Here is a 23,519-nt window from a genome sequence, read left to right as displayed (position 1 = left end):
TGGTAGCGGTCATGTAGGCTGGGTGTACGATGCTGTGTCCAAGATGGAACAGCTGGGGTTGTGGTCACGTGATTGTGAAATCAAATTGAGGGGCCTGTGTGTCTAGTCACGTGACTAGGAGAGAAGATTAAGAGGAGTGTGTACCTGTACACGTGACTTTCTCACCAAATTGAGAGCACGCTGTACCTACTCACGTGACTCTCTCACCAAATTTTCTTCAATTTTAGTTCGGAGTCACGTGCCTACCTTGAACTAAATTTTCAACACAACTCTTGTAGCAACAGACACCTCCTTGTTACACTGCAAGCGGTAAGCTCTAACATGGAAATTTTAACTCTATGAGAAGATATTTTTGAGCAGATACACTGCATCATAAGGTTCCAAGAAACACTTATACATACAAATCTTCACTAAAAGATCACACTTTGGTACCATTATATCGATCATTCGAAGCTGCTCAATTGTATGCGGTGGATGCATAAAATGGTATAGCTCCTGCAGCTTTGAAGACCATTGTTTGGGCTCGAAGTGCCCTCTGAATCAGCCAGCAAAGCTCTGTCCAGATTGAATAGGAAACCAGCCCCTAATTATGAGTCCAACTTGATGGATCTGATACTCTCCGGCGGTTTCAGCAAGTGCTTTGGCATAGGATTACGTAATTCTCCAGCTTGTGGGCGATGATGTTGCCGTGGATGCTCACGCAGATGGGCCATAACTCCAAAGGGTTGGCGGCTAAACAACAACAACAACAACAACAACAACAACAACAACAACAACAACAACAACAACAACAACAACAACAACAACAACAACAACAACAACAACAGCAACAGCAACACATTCAGACCAGCACAGCCCGCAATGCCGTTCGCATCGCTCACCCACAAGGCCATAACTAAAGTCGCTACAGGCCTGCCGGCCTCGTCAGCTCAGAGTCAGCAGTTGATACACACGATGCTCACAATGTCCTTTGGTTGTATCGCCTTCACGCGTGGATTGTTCCCTGATAACAGCTTTGCTGACCAGAGATTCGTGCCAAACAAGTTCGAAGAGGACTACGATCCAACTGATCCAGACGTGAAGCTCAATTCCCTTCGCGTGAAGACGTTGGTGAGAGGCAGGTCGTCTCATGTTGACCAGTTCTTGGACTGGATAGATGAAGGGATCCTCGACGCTTTGAAGAGAAACTACTTGAAAGGGCTGGTGCTCGGTATATTCTTAGACGAGTCCAGGCCAGACGATCTACACGAGGCTTACTCGTTCTCATTCGATTCCAATGAAGATACAGTCAAGCTTGACATGAGCACTGCTGGTGCAAGTGAAACCATCACGTTGTTGAGTGCAAGACAGACACTTCAACATCTTATGGAGCGGCTCGTCAAATTGACCCAGGCATTGGACAAATTGCCGGAGACCAAGTTCGTCGCACTTAGAATGCTATTCAGCGATGACTGCCCAAAAGATTACCAGCCTAGCGGTTTTAAGGACGCTAGTGATGCTCCAGCGGCCACAGTTAGGGTCAAAAAGCCATCGTTGGAAGGCTGCTCTGCTGGTGCTTTAAACACTGGCTGTCACAAGTACGCTCTAGAAACCCCCCAGCCGTTACACATTGCTTTGTAGAACTTTCCACTAACATGATAATAGGACAGTGCTAAATGTACTAAGTGTTGCAGAAGGTACTCCAACAACTGGTGTAATTCGAATGGACCCCTTTGAAGTTCCAGAGTTGGACAAGCCTCTTGAAGGGCATGTTCAGTTTCCTACAGTAAGATACCCTTCTCTAGAGCCGAGTCAAACAACGGCTATTCTCAAACAGTTCTTAGGAGGTGGAAATAACGAGTCTGTTATCCCGACACAGCACCTTGGGAGGTTTACTTGTGAATGTGGTTGTAAGGAGAAGTTTGGAGGATACGCCCTCAACAGTGTACAATGCTCAGCATGCGGTGCACGCGTCCATAGGGTCTGTTACAGCCTAACAGTGAAAGATTTACTCCCAACTTGCTACACATGTCGTTCACGCAATATGGGGCAAATACCGTTTCATGAGAACTTGAGACCATTATTGGTGACAAGGCTCTGGACCTTTATGGGCCGTACTACTAAGAAAGGCTTTATTCTTTCAGAGGTGCACAGAAAGATGGGCTTGTCACATCAAGATTTCCCAATAACAGCGAAAGCCATTTCATGGATGCTCCAAAGGAATATGCTCTACCTCATTGAAAGAACTGATCCTAATGCATATGCGTTGAGACTGAACACGTTGAAGATCAATATTGACATTGATGATGTTCAGTACAAAAGAAAGCCCCTTAAACAAGGATTATATTCATTCTGCTTTGGTCCTAAGGTTCACAATGCAACTAACCTTCGAGGTGTCGCACGTGAATCCGGAAGATGGAAGAAGTTCATCTGTGAAGATACAAAACGTATGTGTCTCATAGTTGATGAGGATTTGGACATGCTCTCGTGGGACTCTTCTCCAGATGTCGCGTTCAATTCCAGTTCGGAAAACTCTGTGGACTGGAACATTGGCAGTCAAGAAACCTCTTTCAGTTCACAGTTACAGACTGAGCGTTATCGGAAGAGAACAATGGAGAGTGACTCAATCGAATCAATCGATAACGGAACACCAGATCATCCCCCAAATTACCTCTCCAGCAATCCAATTCCACTTTCACCAAGATGGAAGAAGGCTAAAAATACCGTTTCTGGTCGCTATCACTACCTTTCTTCCATCGTTGACTAATTTATACCAAAATGCACGTTGCTGTTTGAAGTGGTACGTTGTTGTAGGTGTGGGAAAAAACGCTTACAAAATTTTTATTAAGAAAGAATGTCCGTATCCAGCATACAAAACGTACAGATATCACACGACGAAAGCAAAGATGTTAGCCAGATTACCGAGATCGAAATGGACTTCTAAGACGCAAATACGATCTCTTATGAATAGACCAGTGCCACCGTTCAGTGCTGGTCAGCCACTCTTTGAAACAAGACCGTTCATGCTCAAGCCGGGTGAATTAACACCTGGAATCACTGCATTAGAGTACTTTCAACGTCGTATCGACCTTGCAAGCAGACTTCAGAGCTCCTCTATTGCTATTGTTATTGGAACTAGCGTTCAATTTGCATCTGGAAGCGTGTTTTATCCATTCCAACAGAACAACGACTTGTACTACTTGAGTGGTTGGAACGAACCGGATTCTGTGCTCGTCATTGAGAAGCCTGATTCCAACCTGGAGAATGTGCTCTTCCACTTGATTGTTCCACCAAAAGAACCTCATGTTGAACAATGGGAAGGTCAAAGAACCGGAGTACAAGGTGCCATTGACATCTTCAACGCGGATGAAAGTGAAGATACTTATAGAGTTGCTACGCACCTCGAGAAACTGATCAAGAGAAACTCGAACATCTACGTTGACTTGAACAAAAATACCTCGCATGCCAAATCATTAAGTAACACTTTCCAAAGCTTCTTCAATATCGGTACAAATTCCAAATACTCGACAATCGAAGGAGTAATTGAGGCAAACTCCACGGGAAAAACCGTCAAACGTCTGTCTCATCTGATCACTGATATGAGAGCAATCAAATCTGAAGCTGAGTTGAAAGTTATGCGCAAAGCAGGGCAGATTTCAGGAAGAGCATATAATCAGGCGTATGCAAAGAGATTTGTAACGGAGAGAACATTACACGCCTTCTTGGAATACAGATTCATCGCTGGAGGTTGTGATAAGTCTGCCTACATACCAGTTGTTGCAACTGGTGCCAACTCCCTCTGTATCCACTATACAAGAAACGATGATGCTATGTATAACGATGAGATGGTTCTTGTTGATGCAGCTGGGTCTCTGGGTGGATACTGTGCTGACATCTCACGTACCTGGCCTAACTCTGGTAAGTTTACGGGCCCTCAAGCTGATCTTTACCAAGCTGTGCTGAACGTTCAAAAGGATGTCATTGACCAGTGTACTGAGTCTGCAAAATTGAGCCTTCAAGATCTCCACGACTTGAGTGTTCAATATTTCAAGAGAGAACTGAAGAACGTTGGATTCGGAGACCTTTCAACTTCTGACGTAACAAAGTTATACCCTCACTACATTGGGCATAACCTTGGTCTGGACGTCCATGACTGTCCAAACTACGCAAGAACCGCAAAGCTCAAGGCAGGGCAGGTGGTCACTGTGGAACCAGGTATCTACGTTCCTGATGATCTCCAATACCCTGTACATTTCAGAAATATTGGTATTAGAATCGAGGATGACATTGCAGTTGGTGTCAACGACTATACAAACTTGACCATCGAAGCTGCAAAGGAGATTGTTGATATTGAAAGAGTCGCTGAGGTTGGTGTCACCACTCCTCTTGAAGACGAAGTGCTAGAAGTGTTTTAAGAAAAACCTCGTGTGTAAATACATGTATATAAACTCATAAGCAGGGCTACTAGACGTTTGTCTTTCCATATCTTGCCAGCCTAGCATCCAAGCTATCTGGATCATAAGCCTTTGGTTGTTCAGGCTCTGGAGACGATGCGTGGCTTTGGATCTTTGACTCTGCCTGCGATGCTGTTCTCAGTGCACTTTCAATGTCGTCCACTTCTTCTGCCAATCGGTTCAGCCTTTCGTAGTATGTGGTCTTCTTATCAGGTTCGACAACTTCTAAAATGGTTTCATCTTCTGTGAAGGCAAATTGCAAGCATTCCTTCCGTATCAAATCGTTTATCTCTCTCTTTAACTCAACTTCGGGAATTAACAACTTGTTTGACAAATGTCTTAACGAGACTCTCTTCACCAGAGATAGATACAGTAAATAGGCCTTCTTTCTGAACGCAAGCTTGATGTCCTCCCAGATTCTTGCAAAGAACATGTTTGAAGTACACAGTGTTTCCAGTCCATCTAACAGTTGGAAGAACTCAGCGAATCTAGCATTCACCAATGCTGATGCGAATGGACGGAAACTTTGGAGCAAAGACCCCAGGATTGACGTCAGCTCTGGTTGAGCATGAATATCAGCAAGCTGCTTTGGAGTACTAGCCACCAAAACGGAAACTAGCATGGCAATTAGAATCTCATCCTTGTGTATGGCTTTGTCAAAGTCTGAGTTGTTCAGCACGTCCAGAGCTTTGATTTCGGTTCCGTTCACGGTAAGGATTGGATCACTGCTTGCGATAGCAAACCCCTGCTTGACAACCTCTTCAAAGTTCTTCTTGAGGAAGTTTGCATATAGGACGTAAAACTTGACCCTCCAGAATGATGTGATTTCCTCTGGGGTCAATCTCTTGAAGTAAACCTCGTTCGACATTGCAGTAGAGATGAATACATCCACTTTCTTCTCCTGAGAAAGGGTCAACTGATAAGTTCCCTGTAATATGCCCACCTGACAGGCATACTCTGCAATCTGGCACGCGTTTGTTGTATTATTCAACGAGGCCAATACACTCTGGGCCTCGCCATATTGGTTGTTGTACATGTATATCGTTGTGATCTTGATAATCTTACTCATAGAGCTCTGGTAATAGACACAGTCTGCACCCAGGTCATTGAGCATTCTCTTCTTTCTTGCCAGCGCAGTGTCTGGGTCCAGCTTTCTCTTATATTCATCTCGAAGCGAAGGATCATCTCTCGTCGCCTTCTCCACGAGAGACAAGGTATCGACAATTGGCACGTCAATGCTGGCGATGTAGTCAAGTGCTGCGCGAGCAGCCTGTACCGATACCGGATCATCCATGTGAGAGATGAATCGGAGTCTCTCTAAGCGAGAGGGCCCTGTTCACGTGTGTTAGTTCCAACCAGCGCTCTACATGCCCATATCCCTTTAGTACTGAAACTCACCTTCATACCTCTCCAAGATCTTTGCTAAAACCTCTATTCCCACACGGTTAGTTATAGCCCATCTAACGGCAGTCATCTCGATAGCTTACCTCTTAGTTCAATGTGCATTCTCGGCAGTGTCACCGGTCTTTCCTGATGAGTCGTCCTGCTTTACGGGAAAAGCTGTTGATGTAGTGCACCCGGTATGATACACCCGGACATCCACACCCGGACACCTAATCACCCGAACACCACGGTAGGGCCACACAGCGCCGGTAACCACGGCCACCACCCTCCGTCGTAAAAGCCGCTCGCCGTATGTCCCCGGTCCCACACTAAAATATCACTTGATCTTTTGAGCTGAATCCATCTTGTTGTGCCATCTCATCACCTCATTTCCCACCGAAACCGCTCAGTACAAATGCTTGCACAACCTATCAACATCCCGAAATGGCTTGAAGAGAACGGAGACCTTCTCCAGCCCCCGGTCAACAACTACTGCCTGCACCGTGGTGGCTTCACTGTGATGATTGTTGGTGGGCCTAACGAGCGTACCGACTACCACGTTAACCAGACACCGGAGTACTTCTACCAGTACAAGGGGGCCATGACTCTCAGAGTCGTTGACGATGGTGAGTTCAGAGACATCACCATTGGCGAAGGAGAGAGCTTCCTCCTTCCGGGGAACACCCCACATAATCCGGTGAGGTATGCAAACACCGTGGGCATTGTTGTTGAGCAAGATAGACCAGATGGTGTTAACGACCAGATACGGTGGTACTGTTCCAACTGTAAGGAGATCGTTCACAACCTGACCTTCTACTGCAGTGACCTGGGAACTCAGGTGAAGGATGCCATCTTGAGCTTTGACGCTGATGTCGAGGCAAGAACCTGTAAGAAGTGTGGTACGCTGAACTACTCCAAGCCTCAGTGATACAACGACTCTCTGTATTTACACCACTGTTGTCTCTGTGATCAGAACGCTCACAGCACACAGCCAGTAGTGGTATTATTATGATCATTATAGCTCAAACTTGTCCCTTAACCAAGTAGTTAGCCGGTTCATTAAGACCCCGTATGAGTTGTGGTAGTTGATGTTGTGATTGGAATCTGGGTAGATCATAAGATCAAAATTCACAACAGCGTGTAGGTTGAACAAGTCCAATAGTTTGTAAGTATTCTGAATGTGCACATTATCATCGCCTGTTCCATGCATCAGAACAAACCTCTTGACCGATTTGAACGCTTCAAGGTCCCTAATTCTGGCCTCCTTATAGCCTTCAGAATTGTCCTTTGGCAGATCCATGTATCTCTCCGTATAGATCGAATCATACATCAGCCAGTTGGTGACAGGTGCAACAACCATGCCGAATTTGAACACTTGTCCCTTGTCATATTCCATAGTCTTCAGCGTGGTGAATCCTCCATAAGACCATCCCCAAATCGCCGTCTTCTCAGGATTGATATACGTTCTCGATTCAATCCAGAGCTTCGTCACCTCTGTTACATCGCGAGGCTCCCAATGGCCAATGTGTCTCTTTGCGTATGATCTATAGTTCCATCCTTGACCTCCTGTGCCTCTCGGATCCACGAAAAGGATGACGGCATCCAATGCTTGACTAATTGTGTCCTCAAATCCCATGTGGAACTGCCTGTGAAGCATTCTGTAGCCAGGTCCTCCATATACATTTACCAACAAAGGATGTTCCTTTGAAGCATCAAAGTTTGGTGGTACAACCTCTATAACATCAACAGTTTCTCCATCACTCAATTTCACCGTATGATATCTGGTTCTGGATCCCGTGAAATCAATTGCACGCTTCTCCTTTTCCTTATGCTCGATTGTGGTATCGTATACTATCATTCTTGGAAGCTCGGGACCCTTGTATGAGGCAACAACGTATCTACCACTAGGAGAGTAATTTGCTGTGAAGAACCCAGGTTTGGAAATGTCTGTAATTGAGAAGATCTCCCCAGTATTGACATTTACAGCATAGATATGACTTTCAAAATGGGATTCTCTATTGGCTGTAATGTACACTAGTTCCTCCTCTGCGTCAAAATGCTCAATGCTAACAACCTCCCAATCACCCTTGGTCAGAATTCGAGGGCTTACCGAGTCCACAGGAAAGAAGGCCAGATGGTTGTATCCTTCACTCTGCACAATATCAACAAACCCATGGTTCACTCGTGAAGAGGACTCGTTCTTTGGAATGAACACCATCTCGTTAAAGTTTTCTATCCACCCGTTGTACTCGTTCGAGTCTATGGAGTATTTGATAGATGAGCCATCGTCTTTCGAAACGACTCTATAATCGAGCACCTTTGATGTTCTGTCACTTTCACGAATAATGAAGGAATCACCAATCCACAACGCACCATAACAGATCCACTCTTCGCCTAGCTTAGAGTCCGCTCTATCCACGGTGTCGGTCTGATCTCTCTCCGTATCATGGATAAACAACGTCAGCTTTGGATTGGCCTCTCCAGGTTTAGGATACTTGATGTCCTCCACTGTAGGGAACACACCAGAACTGAACCTTTCCAACGGTAAGGTCTCGACATCTGTGTCGTCTATCTTCAAGAACGCCAGCCTTGTCTCATCTTGATTCCACCAAAGTGCGTTGTCCGTACCTAGGACCTCCTCCTCGTATACCCAGTCAGTCTTACCGTTAAAGATTTGGTATCCATCACCATCACTTGTGATTCTCCTGTTGGACTTATTGACAACGTCATATATGTAGAGGTCCCCTTCTTGGATGAATGTGACATAACGAGCTTTAGGAGAAAAAGAACAATGCTGTAACTTCACGCCATTCAAGCCCTTCCCTGATATCTGAGTGATCTCCTTAGTACTGACATCGTAGAGATACCAGAACGCTTCTGCTGAGTGTCTGAATCTAGCCACGGCCTCTGAAGCAAACAATAGCAATTGGCCATCACTATTAGACACTACGCTCAGTAGAATGTTCTCAAGACCGTTGTACGTGAAAGTGCCCTCTGGATAGAGAACGTACTCATACTGTGGGTCCGCCATCTTGCGTAGCACAACCTTGTCGTCGTACTTTTGGATATAGAGTCCTTCATCCTCAGCCTTTGACATCCGTGCTCCTGGCAAGAACGTCACAGACTCTGCATCCACTCTACTGTGGTATACCTTTCTCGGTATTGATTCTCTCGAGATTCTAACATCGAGCTCTTGCAGTGTAACTGTTGGTGTTCGTGAGGTTGTTGACTCCTCAGGTTGAGTTGAACTGGACGATTCCTGCTCAATCAGGTGTTCTGAAATGGTTGACACCTCCGTGCCAGAGTCGACAGATGCCGATTGTCCTACGCTGGACAAGGACTCTGCCGCGCTGGTGTTGTTCAGTGAATAGTTGGTTCTTGCATCGTAGTTGACGTTTCTGTAGCTGAGTAACACCGCCGTGTACCCCAGAATGAACACGATCACAACACCGATAACCCACGACCTCTTGAACCGCTTTGTCGTCACGATAGTCGGCGCGGTATCACCTTCAAGCGACAGGTCCTCGTAGTCTGGCAGCATTCGAGCCTGCTGATCAAGCTCATCGAAGGCCCTGGACACGGTGGATTCCTGTGAACTGGAAGACCTTGTGGAAGGCTCGTTCATATTGTCCAATTCTATCTCCTCTGGCATTGTGATCAGTTACCGCACATGTATCTCTGAGGCAACAAGGGTATATGAAACGCTCAGCGAGGACTCTGTGCAGGGTTTAAGTGTTTCCAATGCTCTCAAGTTTACGGGTGTTGGGGCCATAAATCCACACACGTAGGTGAAAGCATACGTGAACGTATGCTATACTGGCCTGGGCATATTCCAGAACAAGTAATTTTCGCGGCCTGTTGATGTGGGGGCTGTCTCGGATTTTCGTGGTGAGGCTAAGCGCGAAAACTACGAAAATAACAAATGGATCTTTGGCCGAGCGGTTTAAGGCGCTCGACTCAAGATCGAGTATCGTAAGATGCATGAGTTCGAATCTCATAGGATCCATTATTTTTTTTTTTTGAATTCTTGTTGTATTTATACACAACAAGGTGATAGCATCTGCTATTTTGGTTTATTATAACTTGTCTTTACGGTTTTAGTACATAGATGGAGCATACATTGCTTCATGAAGACCCTTAAGCTGAACCTAAGGGGTAGGTAGGATGTAGCTGACGTAAGCATCCTCTATGCTTTAACATTTTCTTTGAACGAGGCATTGTTCCTCCGTGGCTCTACATCAACTAGATAAAGTCCAAGTTGTCTATTCCTATGGCTGATATCTAAGTGTTGAGTGAGCATGTCAATTGAATCATGGTTACATGACCTTTGATATATAGAACAAAAACCGAACGATGGGCTCCCGAATGGTCATCTGTGGCCCAAATTCTTGAAATCACCATCGAATGCATCCTTCAACCAATTGAACAGTTTGTCGTAAACAACTGCATTGGCATTGTGGTACAAGATGCTGTGTTCAGAGTCTGGAAACACATGAACGTCGTAGTTCTCGACCGATTTCAAAGTCAGGAGATCGAGCAGTCCATATGTGTTTTGTATGTGAACGTTATCATCTGCGGTTCCGTGCATCACTAAGAACCTCTCTACCTTACTGAGAGCTTCAACGTCTCGTATTTGAGAAACTGCATATCCTTCTTTGTTGTTTGATGGCTTATCCATATATCTCTCCGTGTAGATGGAATCGTAAAGCAGCCAGTTGGTCACAGGCGCAACTGCCATGCCATACTTAAACGTCTCACCATGATCATACTCTAATGTCTTTAGAGTGGTGAACCCACCATATGACCATCCCCAGCATGCCACTTTGTCAGTATCGATAAATCCCTTTTCTAACCACATCTTGGTGACTGTGACGATGTCTCTTGGTTCCCAGTATCCAATCTTCTTATTAGCCCACGATCTGAATCTCCATCCTTGTCCTGCTGTACCTCTTGGTTCGATGTAAAGAACAACTGCATCCAAAGAGGAGGAAACCACGTCTTCAAAGTCCAGTGAGATGGAATACTTCACCACTTGAGATCCCGGTCCAGCGTAGTAATGTACCAACAGTGGGTATTTCTTGTTTGGATCGAAATTTTGAGGTAAATATTCTAAAACGTTTAAGGTGACAGGGGATCCATCTTCGTCCGTATCAACGTTAACTCTGTGGAATTTGCGCTCTGGGAAATAGAAGGCGTCCTTCGACATCATGTACAAGGTCTTTTGAGAGAAGGGTAAAATCATTGAGGAATCTTCCAAGTTGATCAGCTCCATTGATTCATCATCTGGACCAGCTCTGTACTTTGCAGCATACTTGGCATTTGGTGAGAACCAAGTATCGTAATATCCATCTTCAGATTCTTTGGTAACTGCTGTGATTTCGCCAGATGTGAGATGGACACTATACAGGTGTTTGTCCACTGATTTCTTCGACGCTGAAAAATAGACAAGCTGTTTAGTAAAGTCAAAGGCCAGCTCACCAGTGACAACCTCCCAATTACCTTTGGTCAAAGGTTTTGGTTCTGCCGTTGGAGAATCAAAATAGCACAGGTGATTATAGCCTTCAACAACATAAGTATCCACATAACCAGCGACTTCACGGCCTTGTGATTGATCTGCTGGGATTATCAATGGTGCGTTGAATTTTTCAATCCAGCCTTGGTAATCCTCATTGGCATTGACTCTATGCACAACTTTTGACTCCTTTGAACTTGGTCTGAAATGACGAACCTCAAGTCTGTTAGATTCTCTGTCTGCTTCTTTCACCAATAAATTGTCATCATCAACGAAAAATACTTCATAAATGATGTACTCATCGCCTAACTGTGAGTCAGCTCTCTGAATCTCTGTGATGGTTTGGTCCTTCAAGTTGAAAGAGTGCAGTGAAACTTGAGGGTTTTTGAACCCAGGCTTTGGGTATGCAATTTGTTCAGATTTTGGATACTTGGTAGCACCACCGGAACCTTGCACGAACAGATCAATATTATACAATGGAACATCTTTTTCCAAAGTCTTCATGAAAACAAATGTGGATTCATCTGGTGACCACCATATCGCCTTATCATCGGCAAGCACTTCTTCCTCATAAACCCAATCTGTTTTACCGTTGAGCAAGATGGAATGTTCATCTTCATGGGTAATCTGCTCCACTTTTCCTGTCGATACATCAAGGATGTATACATTGTTGTCATAGTGGTAGGATATGTAGTTATACTTTGGAGACCATGTGGCGTATGACAGTTTGATCATCACACCCTTCTCATCCACAGCCAAGGGCTTATACTCTTTGGTGTCAATGTTATAGAGCCAGTAATACGCCAGGGATGAATGCCTAAACAGCTTCTGCACATCAGTACCTACTATAGCCCAAGTCATGTCGTAGTTAGGAACGAATGTAGTGATCTTGTGGTGGGCTTCCTCGTATTCAAAAGTCAACGAATCGGCAAGCTTCTTGGTCTTGTCAGTAGAGGAGCTCTTCTGCGCCTCAATGGCATGGACGTCGAAGTAGTAGAACCACCCTTCGTCGTTTTCCAGTTGCTGTGGTGGTTTGACAAATCTCAATTGGGTCGAATATGTGAACAGTCTTCCAGATCTCAGGTCACTGAGCGTGATTGGCGGCCTTCTGGAGACATCGGTCGAGTCTTCAGGAACGGGCTTTCCACCTGAATCAGCACCACCATCGTCCAATACAGGCGCATCTGCTCCCTTGGAGTCGTGAGCTGTATCTTCACCGGCACTCTGTCCCTGCTCCTGCCCGCCCTCTTGCTTTCCTCCATCCACCGCTGGTGCAACCTCCACCGTAGGCACGCTAACTGCAGGCTCACCTTCAGTCTCCGCACCGCCAGCACCCTTCTGCTGCTTGTAGTAATCAACAATCTTGTCAGCACCGCCGCTGAGATACAGCACAGACCCACAGATCCACAGAAGCACAAGCGCACTGATCACAACAACAACCTTCTTCTTCCTCCTGAACAGCGGCTTCCTCCCATCGGCGATAGCGTCGAGCCTTGATCTCAGCAGCGCATCAGAGGGCTCAACTCCTCCTCCTCCACCTTGTTCCAGCTCGTCCAGCTCGTCCATCTCGAAATCGTCGGCCGCCATGTCCCCTTTAAAACGTCTCCAGCGGTCCTGGCTTCCTTCAACAGTGACTTCCACGCCAGATTTCCCAATTGTTCCCTTTTTCCCAACGCTTCCGCTGCTATAAAGACACGTCCAATGTTACCCGTACGGTGTGAGTATATGTACACCCGCCCATTGCCTTCCCAAAGAGGAAATCGGCCCAGGCGACGGTGCCAAAGCGCACAAAAACGAGTTCGCGGGAGACTTTCGCACGTCCCGCGGCGCACTTTAAAATTTTACCTTTTCCTTCGAGAAGCCCTCTAAACAGCGCAGCGGAACAGGAGAGAAGCCAGAGAACACCATCGACGCCCGCCTCTTCGTCTCTTTCTCTACTTCTGGCTGCCATACACGATGTCCAACACACTGTTCGATGACGTTTTCACTATAACGGAGGTTGACGCTGCGCGCTACAACAGGGTGTCGAGAATCGTTGCGTCTTCCACAACCTCATCTGACGTTAAGGTCACCTTGGACATAAACTCAGACCTGTTCCCAGTGAGCACTGGCGAGTCCGTGACGATCACACTGGCGTCGTCGCTGTCGTTGGAGGAGGCCTCGGAATCACAGGCGCCAGGCTCGTGGAGACCGCCAAAGCAGGGCGAGCGCAGCCTGGCGGACGACTACGACTACGTGATGTACGGTACGGTCTACAAGTTCGAAGAAGGGTCCGACGACAAGATCAGCGTCTACGTCTCCTTTGGAGGGTTGCTGCTGTGCCTGGAGGGCGGCTACAGAAACCTGAGCTCGCTGAAGCAGGAGAACATCTACCTGTTGATGCGCCATTGATCTCTGCTCAGTGGCTTCCACCCTGCTCTTATACATACGCACCGGTGTAATATAGAACTGCTCAATTGAACCATTTAGACATATGTACGATTCTCGAGCTCGCGCTAGGCTCATGGAGTAACTGGCCGTCCAGGCTCCGAAGTTGTGTGCTATCATTGCTGTTGTACGTGTATATATGTGTGGTTCGGCGCAATCAAAACCGTTGCAATCAAGCATGCAGACGGTGTCTCCCACTTCAAGCTTGCCACTTTTGGGTTCTTGCCACCTAATTTAGCAAATTGGAACCAATTCCTCCTCTGAGCTGTTCACCCTGTACAAGGCACGCATACCCGTTGGTAAACACAAGGATAATGTCAGATACTGAGAAGAGATTAGAAGCACTACACCCAAACTCGCTTTCCGAAGACTCTACAGAGTCAAACGTTCGTTATGCGGCTTACGCAAACCGGTTAAGAACCATTCTGCTGGCTTCTCACCGTTACGTTGCCTATACAAGCGACATTGGTGAGTCCTTTAGACCTGCTGTCCACCCGACTTGGGTCAAGGCCTGCTATGGTATCTCGTGGACATATGTCTTGGGAGATGTTACCTACGAGGCGTGGAAGGCGAAGCTACGCCAGCAAGGCCAGTATCTTCCACACCTTAAGCCCTGGGACCCATTGCCTGCCGTGGACCCACAGGCAAAGGCATTAGCGCAAAATGAGTTGGACTGGAGGCTCGTTGGTCTGAAGAGAGGTTTGTTCCAGAGTATCGCGTCCATGGGGTTGCCAGCCTTCACTATCCATACTGCAGTGAGATACGCCACTAAATATGCCGATAAGAACATTAAGAATGCATTGCTGAGACAATGGGGACCGATTGGATTGGGCTTAGGTATAGTCCCAGCGTTGCCATACCTCTTTGACAAGCCTGTTGAGCACATCTTGGACTATACCTTTGGCGAGATTCAAAAGTACAACAGCAAGTCAAAACTAGAGTAGCCTAAAGTATACAAGCAGAATGAAAACATTGTTGTTTAATATATTACTTCTTCCTTGTAACTATGACCATTGTCTCACCAGTGCGAAGGAGAAGTTCACAATGATACCGGCAACTATGGCAATCTTCTGTCTCTTGTTGAACAGTTTCCCGGTCATTAACAAGAAAACGCTTAGCACGCCACATAGGCATCCAATCAGCACCCCGACTAGTAGATCAACGTTCCCGCTCATCATGGATCCACTTCCACCGTTGGCAGTGGCAACGTTGAAGTCGTCGATTTCGTGGTTAACAGAGCTGTCGATCCACCTCTCCTCTAGCTGTCTAATATCTGCTTCGTTTTGCACTTGCGGCAAGTCCCCATATAGCTGTCTAAACTGTCTCCTTAGCATGTTGATATCCTCTTGGCTGAATCCAGCGTTTTGTAAGCGATCAAACCCGACAGGCGCCGGTGTGGTACTCTGCTCTTGGACTTTATTATCCATCTCGTTCTCCTTTGCCAGTTCCTGCTGTGTCAAAATGTCGCCAATAAGACAGTGGATATAGAACTTCTTATCCACGCCATCATCCTCGCTCTGGAACCTTATGTATCTGTTGTACTCATCAACCAAGTTCGTACTCTCGTTGATAACACGTCCACTGAGGATAAACCTCAGTCTCTTGTTTCTAAGGTCTGAAAGTTTCATCCGTACATTCTTTCTGAGCCATGGTAACGTTAACTGAGAGGGTTCAACGGGTGGAAGTTCCAGGTCTGGGTAAGATGCTGTAGAGAATCTTATCACAATGACGATATTGTTGTCACTCATGGTGCTTTTCACGCTTTGGATTCACTGAGCGCTGTTTGTTTGGTGTCAGTGTGTGTGCGTTAGGAGAAGTTCGCTTCACTTTCAGTATAATCGGCTGATGTCTGGGTGTTTATGGGGTTATTACGTAAGCACATTATATAGCTGTTTATATCGGAGATTCTGAACAAATTAAAGCAAATAAGTACCCATACAATGATTTAAGATGTATATTGATGGATTTAACTGGTAATTATGCTATAAACTTTAGTTATTTTAAGAACTCTTTCCAAAAATGGTTTGCTGGAATAGTACAGAACTTTTAAGCTGTGAGTGATAACAATTTATTAATTTCATAATCCGTATTTAAAATGTGTCTTTTTATAGTCGCCATTACCTGAATATACTTGCAATGATATTGAGAAGAATTATACCATCGGATAAGTGCTTGACATATATATTGTCAGACTTTTCTATCATATTTATATACTGGAATGCTAAGATGGTGAGATTTGTTGGTGTCCGGGTGTTCTAATATCCCGGTGTCCAGGGCAGCATTTTACCACAGCAACCATTATTTCTCCCTGCCCAAGATCCCAGGCCATAGTTACAGGCTAATTGATCGTATGAACACGGAGTACACTAATACTGGTCCCCCTCTTCTTTCCGTTTCTATCGACAAATACTCTGTCACCGCCTTCCAAATTACTCAGACTTCCAAATACTATGTAAAGAGCCCTAAACCGAGGTAAGAGAAATCCTCGGAACTCACCCACACCGACCGCAGCACCGGTATAAAAAAAATTCTTCAAAACTTTTCACTCTCAACTTTTGTTGTAACCTTTCTTTTCCTTTTTTCCTTTCTTTAGTGCGGACAACCAGGACTTTCAAAAACCGTGTTGCCTTCATTCCTTGCTGCTTCTCTACAGTGGAATAGGCGTCAAGTCCTCGGTGAGATCAACTACGGTTCTTTCGCCAGAATCAGGTGCTCATCTTAATGCCCTTTTGTCTTCTCACATGTTATCCTTTAACGGATGATCGCGACTACTCTTGCAGGTGGATCGTGTTGGAGTTGGCGAGGGCTGGTAGATCATACAGTAACTATTGCTTTAACTGTCCCTTTTTGTCTTGTAAAAAAAGAGGATAAATAATTGAATTTGTAGCTCTATCTATATACTATTACCTTGTAAAAAAGACATGAACGAACAAGCAGATATTGCCAGTGATTTAAATAAGGTGGGACTGTTTATTATGTCTAGAACGTTTCAACCTTGATTAAATCACTTGTAATGGATGGTTCTGAAGAAGTCCATAGTGGCAGTGAAGACAACCAAGAGGATACCACCACCTGGTCCCAATCTCAACACCTTTGGAAGGAAACCTTTGTACAAAGCGCTGAAACCTTCCTCCTTGTAGATAGTCAACAAAGATGGGAAAGTCCAGTTATATTTTCTAACCTCACCTGGCTTGAGAACGGTGTTTTGAATTCTAGACTTGACAACGTCAAATGGAGTGTTGAATAGAGTACCAAAAGTACCACCAATGGCACCGGCTGCCAAGTCGTTGAGGGTCTTCTGGGTTGGGTTTTGAGCCTTTGGTAGAAGAGATCTAACTTGGAAGATGATACCGAAATAACCAGCGTTCCAGACGATGTGTCTCCACAAAGTTGCCTCCAATCCGTTGTACAAGGCCAATGGACCTTCGTTCTTGACTGTCTTGAGGAATGCATCACCCACGGATTTGTATGGGGAGTTCTTATCCTGGAGTCTGATCTTGATCAATTCGAATGGAACAACGACAAAACTTTCCACCGCACCAGCAGAGGCACCGGATAAGATAGAAAGCGGTTGGTTCATCTGCTGAACACCAAACAATTTCTTGTAGAACTTGGAGAATTCATCGTTGGCGGCAAACTTTGTAGCTCTCTTTGGAGCCTCCATAAGGATAGGAGCGGTGATACCCTTGTACAAACGAGCAGGGCCTTCGTTTTTCACAATCTTGGTGAAACAGTCAATGACACCAGTGTACTCAGCCTGGGCACCGGAACCGACCTGGAGCTGGATACGGGTCTTGATAACGTCCAAAGGGTACATCACAAGAATCTCACTGACACCGGCAATGGCACCAGCAAGGAACTGATAGGAGAATGGAAGCGCTGAAGCTGTTGTTAGTACATCGTTCAATGTGGATACGCAAATACATGCTTGGTTCATCGGTACGAGACCCCCAGCTTAATGGCTGAGCTATACACCATGATAAGCCGGATGAGTCAACAAACTCCAGAATTACACCACATGCAACTCCACGATCTTCAACACTCACGTCTGTTATCTGCTGTCATTGTATAGGAATACCAAGAATATGACTGTTTGTTTCTGATCCAAAAGAGAGAGAAAGCGCTAGCCAAAGAGAGATGTCTCAAGACAGCGAAGGAAGAAAGCGAGGAATCTCAAATTTTCCTTTGTTTGGTTTTATCAGCAAAATGGAGAAAAACAACTGGAAAAAACAACGAGGAAGCGGGAAAAAAAACACAATTGGCGCTCGCTGCCCGTTAGCGCTGTAAGAAATGAACAAAAACACAGGCAAAAAAATTGCACACACAGGGAAAGTGTCGGATGCATGCTTCCGCCCATTCAATTCCACAGTTTACGGCCCCGTTTTTAATTCCCTGGCTTGTGAACTAGGGCAGCTAGCCCGAAACCGGTGAATGGGTATTTCACTCTTCAAGTGTCGTGGCTGTGGGTGGTTTTTAGGCAGATTTGTTGACCGTTGATAGCGTTGGAGCTCATCTCATCTCAAACCTGCTGAGTACTAAATTTTCAAGCAATTTTGGGCCCGGTAGCATGTGCTATACAAATAAGGGGCCAAATTGTTGTTTTAGCGTGTAAACCAAAATAGAAGTGGCAGCGATTGGTTTGTATACTACCACCACCACCTCTTTCATCAATTCGAAGAAGTCGGTACTCAAGGAGCTGGCACTAAGGAGTGGATTACACAGAGAAGAGCAGACAGTGGTGGGGCGGAGATAATACGTATGATGATTAGGAGACAGCTGAGTGGCATTCCAAGGGTGATCACGTTCCCTGGACAGGGCCAATTGATCCAGCCTGCTTTGCTGGGGCAACTAGAACCGTTCCATAACAGGTCAAAGATCTCCATACCTAAGGTGTTGCGCGATAGACTGTTCCAAGGAGACCCGCTTGAGTTCCTACGGAGTAGCGCAAACTTACAGCCTTCTGTTGTGTACACGTCGCTGCTGATTTTGGAACTGATTGCCTCCAATGGCAAGCCCCTTGAAGGTTCTTACCTGATGGGCCATTCTTTGGGCGAGCTGACGTGTCTTATAGCCAACGGTGTGATCCCGTCAGAGCTGGGCATACACATGGCGCACTCTAGGGGCAAATTCATGGAGGAGTGCTGTCCAGACAAGAACAAGTATGGCATGACTGCCTTCATCTTCAAACATGCACAGGGGAACTTGGAGATCATCAAGGACCGCGTGTCTCAATATTCCTCGCTAGCCATCGCCAACTTCAACTGCGACACGCAGTGCGTTGTCAGCGGAGAACTGGACGAGCTCGCCACTTTGACCAAGCAGCTAAAGAGCGACATCAAGGCAAAGGGCACCAAACTACAGGTGCAGCTGCCATTCCACAATGAGATCCTAGCTGATGCTAAGCGCAGATTCAGAGAACTGATATCCACACAGTGTGACATCGACAAGGACAAGAAGTTGGAGCTGCCAATTGTTTCCAATCTCACTGGCGAGTTATCCTTTACGCACGGCGAAGCTCTCGACAACTTCCTGGAGGATTTCACCAGGCCGGTCTTGTTCAGCAAAGGCTTACAATTCATGCTTGATACAGATGTCTCCTTTGTTAACATCGGACCGAACGCTAAAGTCATCCAAGCTCTGGCGAGAAAGATGGATACAAAGGGTAACCTAGCGTCAAATATCAACCTCGAGACACAACAAGACTTATCGCAGTTGTATTAATTGGTTTCGAAACCACTGCAAAAAGACCGCCACAACGGAAGATTATATATCGTGAACATGCTATAACAACTTTTATGTGTGCTTGTTACCCCGGACGCACTTTTTTCCCTCTTTAGTTTTTGTACGTTGTAAAGCCTCCACAAAAACAACATAAACTCCACAAAAACAACATAAACTCCACAAAAACACACTTTTCCCCCACTGGCGCGCGCGCTTAGGAAATAAACAGAAAAAATCATCTGGAGGGAGCTGCCATAGAAAAAGCAGACGGTTGCACAAAACAACAAGGGAAAAAAACACAGGCACGGAACCACAACAACGGAACCACAACAACGAAAATCAACAACGAAAATCAACAACGGCGTTGAGCTCCTTACGAAATCGCGAGGGAGGTTTGATACTCACAGACTAAAGGAAGAGTGAGTGACAAGGCGAGAGAAAGTGGTGGTGCGAGAGTGCGAGAGACAGTGACATTGCGAGAGAGTGAGCCAGTGAGACAGTGAGATAGAGCAATGCCATCAGAGCTTATGGAAGGCGTAGAGTTAGCAGAACAAGGTGCCCATCAGCGGCAACCAGCGGACTCAGAGATGACCACAGACAATGTCTCCACACGCTCACCGGCAACCGCTGATGTCAGTACGACCACACCAGCTGCGACTCAGGCAGAGCCTGGGCAGACACCGGGAACAACCACGGGAACATCAACAGCCTCTGAAGAGCCCAAGAGGAAACGACGCAAGAAAGTCATCATTGCGTGTGTCTACTGTCGTCGTTCGCATATGATTTGCGATGAACAGAGACCTTGTTCTCGCTGTATCAAGAGAAACATTGGTCATCTGTGCCATGATGAGCCGGCAAGCACCAAACAGAAGAAACGTGTGGAGAACAGTATATCGGGCAAGGAGTCCACGGATTTGAGTGCAAAGGCGCTGGCAAATGTGTCGACAAAGACCCAAGCGGCGATGGACACAACGGCGGTAACCTCACAACCTCAGATCAAAATGGACTCGAACGTGAATGCCATTGTTAATCAAACCAGCACAACAAATTTAACCCCAACATTGCAGCACTTGGAGGTGCAATCAGTCCCGCAGCACTTACAATCTCAACTATATGGAGATAGCCATCATAGCCAAAGAGACCTTTCGAAGGAGAGCTCTGCAATGTTTAACCAACAACCGTTTTTCTTTAGTGAACATGCTGGTTCCGAGTTTAGCTCTTTGAATGAGTTCTTATCAATGTTGGATGACCCAGAGCTTATAGGCTCAGGTGGTCAACAGGACCCCAATAGCCATGGTTCATTACCTCATTCGAACAACTTGAGCGCATCCCATTCTCTAACAAACCTTTCCCTGACAAACATGTCCATGTTGAACTCTCCAGCGTTGAATAGCTACCAGTTCTTGATTCCGCAGCAGCCTCAATTACAATCACAACAACAGCAACAATCACAATCACAGCAACATCAATTACACCAGCATCAACAGCAACAACTACACCACCAACAACAACAACAACTACCACACGGATCACAAGTATTACACAACTTCCAAGCACATGATCAATCACACGCATTACCACCCCCACAACAGCACATTTCAGATTCTGCAAGGGATAAGTTCTTCCTCACGGCTGCTGATCCATCGACCGAGATTTCACCTGAGGAGAGGTTAAAACAGGTTATCAACGCCAAATTGGAAGCCGGCCTATTGCAACCTTACAACTATGCAAAAGGTTATGCAAGATTACAAGCATATATGGACAACTATATGAACTCATCTTCCAAACAGAGAATCTTGAAGCCCCTGAGCATATTCCGTCCAGCTTTTAGAGCTATTGCAAGAACTCTAAAAGATGTGGATTTAATCCTGGTGGAGGAGAATTTTGAAAGAATGCTTCTGGACTATGATCGTGTCTTTACATCGATGGCGATCCCAGCATGTCTATGGAGACGTACCGGTGAGATCTATCGTGGTAACAAGGAATTCGCATCTTTGGTCGAGGTCGCCGCTGATGACTTGAAAGATGGTAAGTTGGCCATCTATGAGCTGATGAGTGAAGAGAGTGCAGTCAACTTCTGGGAGAAGTACGGTGCCATTGCTTTTGACAAAGGCCAGAAGGCCGTCCTGACAAGTTGTAATTTAAGAACCAGAGATGGTAGAAAGAGAAAAACATGCTGTTTCAGTTTTACGATAAGAAGAGACAGGTACAACATCCCCAGCTGTATTGTGGGAAATTTCATCCCAATCAACCCATAGGAAAGGACATCTCCAGTCCAATTGGTCTGTGTGAGTGTATTGAAAGAGACTCCCCTTTGTATTATAATTATCACTTCCAACGATATGTTTGAACAAGCGTATTGAAATCATCGTTGTTGTAGGCCCGGGCAAGCTAGCTTCTTCGCGGTTTTTGAATATACGTCTTTCATAGGGAAGAAAAAATTTCGAACCATTTACTTACTCTTTAATACTACGAATGCCAAACTATAGAATTCACAGATGTTTTCAATAAAGAGATACCTTGTACGGAGCCATTCGATAGTGTCAATAGCATCACTTGGGCCTTCAAAATTGGCCAGAGCTGGTTTTGCGACGTACAAGCCACTATGGCAACAGATTCAGTCGAGCGGAAATAAGACCACTGCGAATCCTCTGGATAAGCTGACACGTGAGGAGATTGCTCAGCTGAGGGATATGAAGCGTGAAAAGGAACAACAATTTAAGAACCGTACGACGATCAACTATGCCGTTAGTGTTTTCTTCATGTTTATTGGGTTATCTTACGCTGCTGTGATTCTGTACAGAACGTTGTGTGCTCGTACGGGCTTTGGTGGTCGCCCAGTGACGGACAAGCGTAAATTTACTGATGATAAGTTGGTTCCAGTGGATATGGATAAGCGTATCCGTGTTGGATTCACCTCAGAAGTTTCGGATATCTTGCCATGGAAGTTTGTTCCACAGCAGAGAGAAGTGCACGTTCTTCCTGGTGAGACTGCGCTTGCTTTCTTCAAGGCCAAGAACAAGAGCGATCGGGACATTGTAGGCATGGCTACCTATTCCATCACACCAGGTGAAGCAAGTCCTTATTTCAACAAGATCCAGTGTTTCTGTTTTGAAGAGCAGAGATTGGCTGCAGGCGAAGAGGTTGACATGCCAGTGTTCTTCTTCATCGACCCTGATTTTGCCAACGACCCTAGAATGAGAAACATCGAAGACATCGTGCTACATTATGCCTTCTTCAAAGCTCACTACCAGGACAACGGTATATTGAAACCTGTTGATGCATCCAAGGACATTGAAATGACTCCAGTCAGCGTGGAGATCGTGGGTAATAACAAGGCACCTGCAACTTCACCGGCATGAAGCCATTTCCTCTACGCTGTCGTGTAAATACAAACGTTTAGGTGTGCATGAATATACTTTTGTAAATAGAGCAAGCCATCTCTACGTAGCTGCCGTTGTTTTGGTTGTCTGGAACCCACACTCTTCAAGCGTGATTGTTGGACTCATACTGACCGCATCTGTCTGGCCAGGGCCTGAGCCAAAGCTCGTGTTGAGTTTCAAGCCTTCAACAAGCGTTCTTCTTCGAGGAATGTTGAAATCTGGCGTCTGTTCGAAGCCCTTATCCTCATCATCACTCTTTGCTGGTTCTGGTTCCTCATACTTATCGAGCTTTGGCGACACAGGCGCTTGTAGAGTACCATCAAACGACTTGTTTCTTCGTATGATGCATTCACTCAGATGGACTTTCAACTCCGGGTGAGACTCACGCAGCTTTTGATATGCCTGTTTAGCCAGATCCTCACTCTTGATTGATATCACCAACCTGGAGAGAAATGGCAGCTCAGACCATTGCTCAACCAGCGCAGGCTCGTGTATTTCCGTGGCCAATTTGTCCAGCTCGCTTCTGATTGTGCGTGGAACCTGGAGAAACTCCTCCTTGGACAGATTCGACACGATGATGGTTGTGCGTTGTATATCTAGCATGGCGGTGATTAGTACTGATACCTATATAGAAATCAGCAGAGAAACAGCGAACAGAAA

General features: G+C 45.8%; 13 protein-coding genes and 1 non-coding gene across 14 annotated transcripts; 9 read left to right on the top strand and 5 right to left on the bottom strand.

Annotated features, from left to right (window-relative positions):
- Positions 1-714: 714 nt before the first annotated feature.
- On the top strand, positions 715-2,032 carry HOP1 (Hop1p). Its single transcript, XM_020217849.1, has one exon. It carries the CDS (start codon positions 862-864, stop codon positions 1,618-1,620), a length of 759 nt encoding a protein of 252 aa, XP_020072010.1. The 5' UTR covers positions 715-861; the 3' UTR covers positions 1,621-2,032.
- A 910-nt stretch (positions 2,033-2,942) lies between these two features.
- On the top strand, positions 2,943-4,394 carry ICP55 (aminopeptidase; the record flags this gene model as incomplete). Its single annotated transcript, XM_020212538.1, has 1 exon — positions 2,943-4,394. The coding sequence occupies one exon, from the start codon at positions 2,943-2,945 to the stop codon at positions 4,392-4,394; it is 1,452 nt and encodes a 483-aa protein (XP_020072009.1).
- Positions 4,395-6,173: 1,779 nt separating this feature from the next.
- Positions 6,174-7,033, top strand: BNA1 (3-hydroxyanthranilate 3,4-dioxygenase). The gene has a single exon (XM_020214609.1). The coding sequence runs from the start codon at positions 6,232-6,234 to the stop codon at positions 6,742-6,744; it is 513 nt and encodes a 170-aa protein (XP_020072008.1). The 5' UTR covers positions 6,174-6,231; the 3' UTR covers positions 6,745-7,033.
- Positions 6,788-9,573, bottom strand: CYBJADRAFT_66902 (S9 family peptidase). The gene has a single exon (XM_020217850.1). It carries the CDS (start codon positions 9,466-9,468, stop codon positions 6,832-6,834), a length of 2,637 nt encoding a protein of 878 aa, XP_020072007.1. The 5' UTR covers positions 9,469-9,573; the 3' UTR covers positions 6,788-6,831.
- A 167-nt stretch (positions 9,574-9,740) lies between these two features.
- CYBJADRAFT_t55 lies at positions 9,741-9,822 on the top strand. Its single transcript has one exon. It is a non-coding gene; the product is annotated as a tRNA-Leu (tRNA).
- A 244-nt stretch (positions 9,823-10,066) lies between these two features.
- CYBJADRAFT_166742 (S9 family peptidase) lies at positions 10,067-12,958 on the bottom strand. The gene has a single exon (XM_020214608.1). The coding sequence runs from the start codon at positions 12,913-12,915 to the stop codon at positions 10,186-10,188; it is 2,730 nt and encodes a 909-aa protein (XP_020072006.1). The 5' UTR covers positions 12,916-12,958; the 3' UTR covers positions 10,067-10,185.
- Positions 12,959-13,284: 326 nt separating this feature from the next.
- On the top strand, positions 13,285-13,719 carry RPB8 (DNA-directed RNA polymerase core subunit RPB8; the record flags this gene model as incomplete). Its single annotated transcript, XM_020216828.1, has 1 exon — positions 13,285-13,719. The coding sequence occupies one exon, from the start codon at positions 13,285-13,287 to the stop codon at positions 13,717-13,719; it is 435 nt and encodes a 144-aa protein (XP_020072005.1).
- Positions 13,720-13,805: 86 nt separating this feature from the next.
- CYBJADRAFT_66880 (mitochondrial fission process 1 family protein) lies at positions 13,806-14,729 on the top strand. Its single transcript, XM_020217848.1, has one exon. It carries the CDS (start codon positions 14,070-14,072, stop codon positions 14,697-14,699), a length of 630 nt encoding a protein of 209 aa, XP_020072004.1. The 5' UTR covers positions 13,806-14,069; the 3' UTR covers positions 14,700-14,729.
- A 30-nt stretch (positions 14,730-14,759) lies between these two features.
- DSC3 (Dsc3p) lies at positions 14,760-15,503 on the bottom strand (the record flags this gene model as incomplete). The annotated part of the gene is made up of 1 exon (XM_020216280.1): positions 14,760-15,503. One exon carries the CDS (start codon positions 15,501-15,503, stop codon positions 14,760-14,762), a length of 744 nt encoding a protein of 247 aa, XP_020072003.1.
- A 1,090-nt stretch (positions 15,504-16,593) lies between these two features.
- Positions 16,594-18,064, bottom strand: ODC1 (mitochondrial 2-oxodicarboxylate carrier). Its single transcript, XM_020214607.1, has 2 exons — positions 17,802-18,064; positions 16,594-17,634 (listed from the first exon to the last, which is right to left on the bottom strand). The coding sequence occupies exons 1-2, from the start codon at positions 17,818-17,820 to the stop codon at positions 16,760-16,762; spliced, it is 894 nt and encodes a 297-aa protein (XP_020072002.1). The 5' UTR covers positions 17,821-18,064; the 3' UTR covers positions 16,594-16,759.
- Positions 18,065-18,188: 124 nt separating this feature from the next.
- MCT1 ([acyl-carrier-protein] S-malonyltransferase) lies at positions 18,189-19,504 on the top strand. Its single transcript, XM_020214606.1, has one exon. The coding sequence runs from the start codon at positions 18,514-18,516 to the stop codon at positions 19,474-19,476; it is 963 nt and encodes a 320-aa protein (XP_020072001.1). The 5' UTR covers positions 18,189-18,513; the 3' UTR covers positions 19,477-19,504.
- A 325-nt stretch (positions 19,505-19,829) lies between these two features.
- Positions 19,830-21,959, top strand: RDS2 (gluconeogenesis transcription factor RDS2). Its single transcript, XM_020214605.1, has one exon. It carries the CDS (start codon positions 19,989-19,991, stop codon positions 21,732-21,734), a length of 1,746 nt encoding a protein of 581 aa, XP_020072000.1. The 5' UTR covers positions 19,830-19,988; the 3' UTR covers positions 21,735-21,959.
- COX11 (Cox11p) lies at positions 21,954-23,083 on the top strand. The gene has a single exon (XM_020214604.1). It carries the CDS (start codon positions 21,975-21,977, stop codon positions 22,836-22,838), a length of 864 nt encoding a protein of 287 aa, XP_020071999.1. The 5' UTR covers positions 21,954-21,974; the 3' UTR covers positions 22,839-23,083.
- Positions 22,920-23,462, bottom strand: CYBJADRAFT_171967 (uncharacterized protein; the record flags this gene model as incomplete). The annotated part of the gene is made up of 1 exon (XM_020216279.1): positions 22,920-23,462. One exon carries the CDS (start codon positions 23,460-23,462, stop codon positions 22,920-22,922), a length of 543 nt encoding a protein of 180 aa, XP_020071998.1.
- Between the last annotated feature and the right edge of the window lie 57 nt (positions 23,463-23,519).

The sequence above is a fragment of the Cyberlindnera jadinii genome (genome assembly GCF_001661405.1).
Source record: "Cyberlindnera jadinii NRRL Y-1542 unplaced genomic scaffold CYBJAscaffold_3, whole genome shotgun sequence".
Taxonomy (NCBI): domain Eukaryota; kingdom Fungi; phylum Ascomycota; class Saccharomycetes; order Phaffomycetales; family Wickerhamomycetaceae; genus Williopsis; species Williopsis jadinii.
This window is presented reverse-complemented; position numbering and strand designations above follow the sequence as displayed.

What these genes read in the sequence shown, in the direction of transcription:
- BNA1 (XM_020214609.1), top strand. Translation starts at nt 6,232, where the DNA reads ATGCTTGCACAACCTATCAACATCCCGAAATGGCTTGAAGAGAACGGA.
- COX11 (XM_020214604.1), top strand. Translation starts at nt 21,975, where the DNA reads ATGTTTTCAATAAAGAGATACCTTGTACGGAGCCATTCGATAGTGTCA.
- MCT1 (XM_020214606.1), top strand. Translation starts at nt 18,514, where the DNA reads ATGATGATTAGGAGACAGCTGAGTGGCATTCCAAGGGTGATCACGTTC.
- CYBJADRAFT_66902 (XM_020217850.1), bottom strand. Translation starts at nt 9,468, where the DNA reads ATGCCAGAGGAGATAGAATTGGACAATATGAACGAGCCTTCCACAAGG.
- CYBJADRAFT_166742 (XM_020214608.1), bottom strand. Translation starts at nt 12,915, where the DNA reads ATGGCGGCCGACGATTTCGAGATGGACGAGCTGGACGAGCTGGAACAA.
- CYBJADRAFT_66880 (XM_020217848.1), top strand. Translation starts at nt 14,070, where the DNA reads ATGTCAGATACTGAGAAGAGATTAGAAGCACTACACCCAAACTCGCTT.
- HOP1 (XM_020217849.1), top strand. Translation starts at nt 862, where the DNA reads ATGCCGTTCGCATCGCTCACCCACAAGGCCATAACTAAAGTCGCTACA.
- RDS2 (XM_020214605.1), top strand. Translation starts at nt 19,989, where the DNA reads ATGCCATCAGAGCTTATGGAAGGCGTAGAGTTAGCAGAACAAGGTGCC.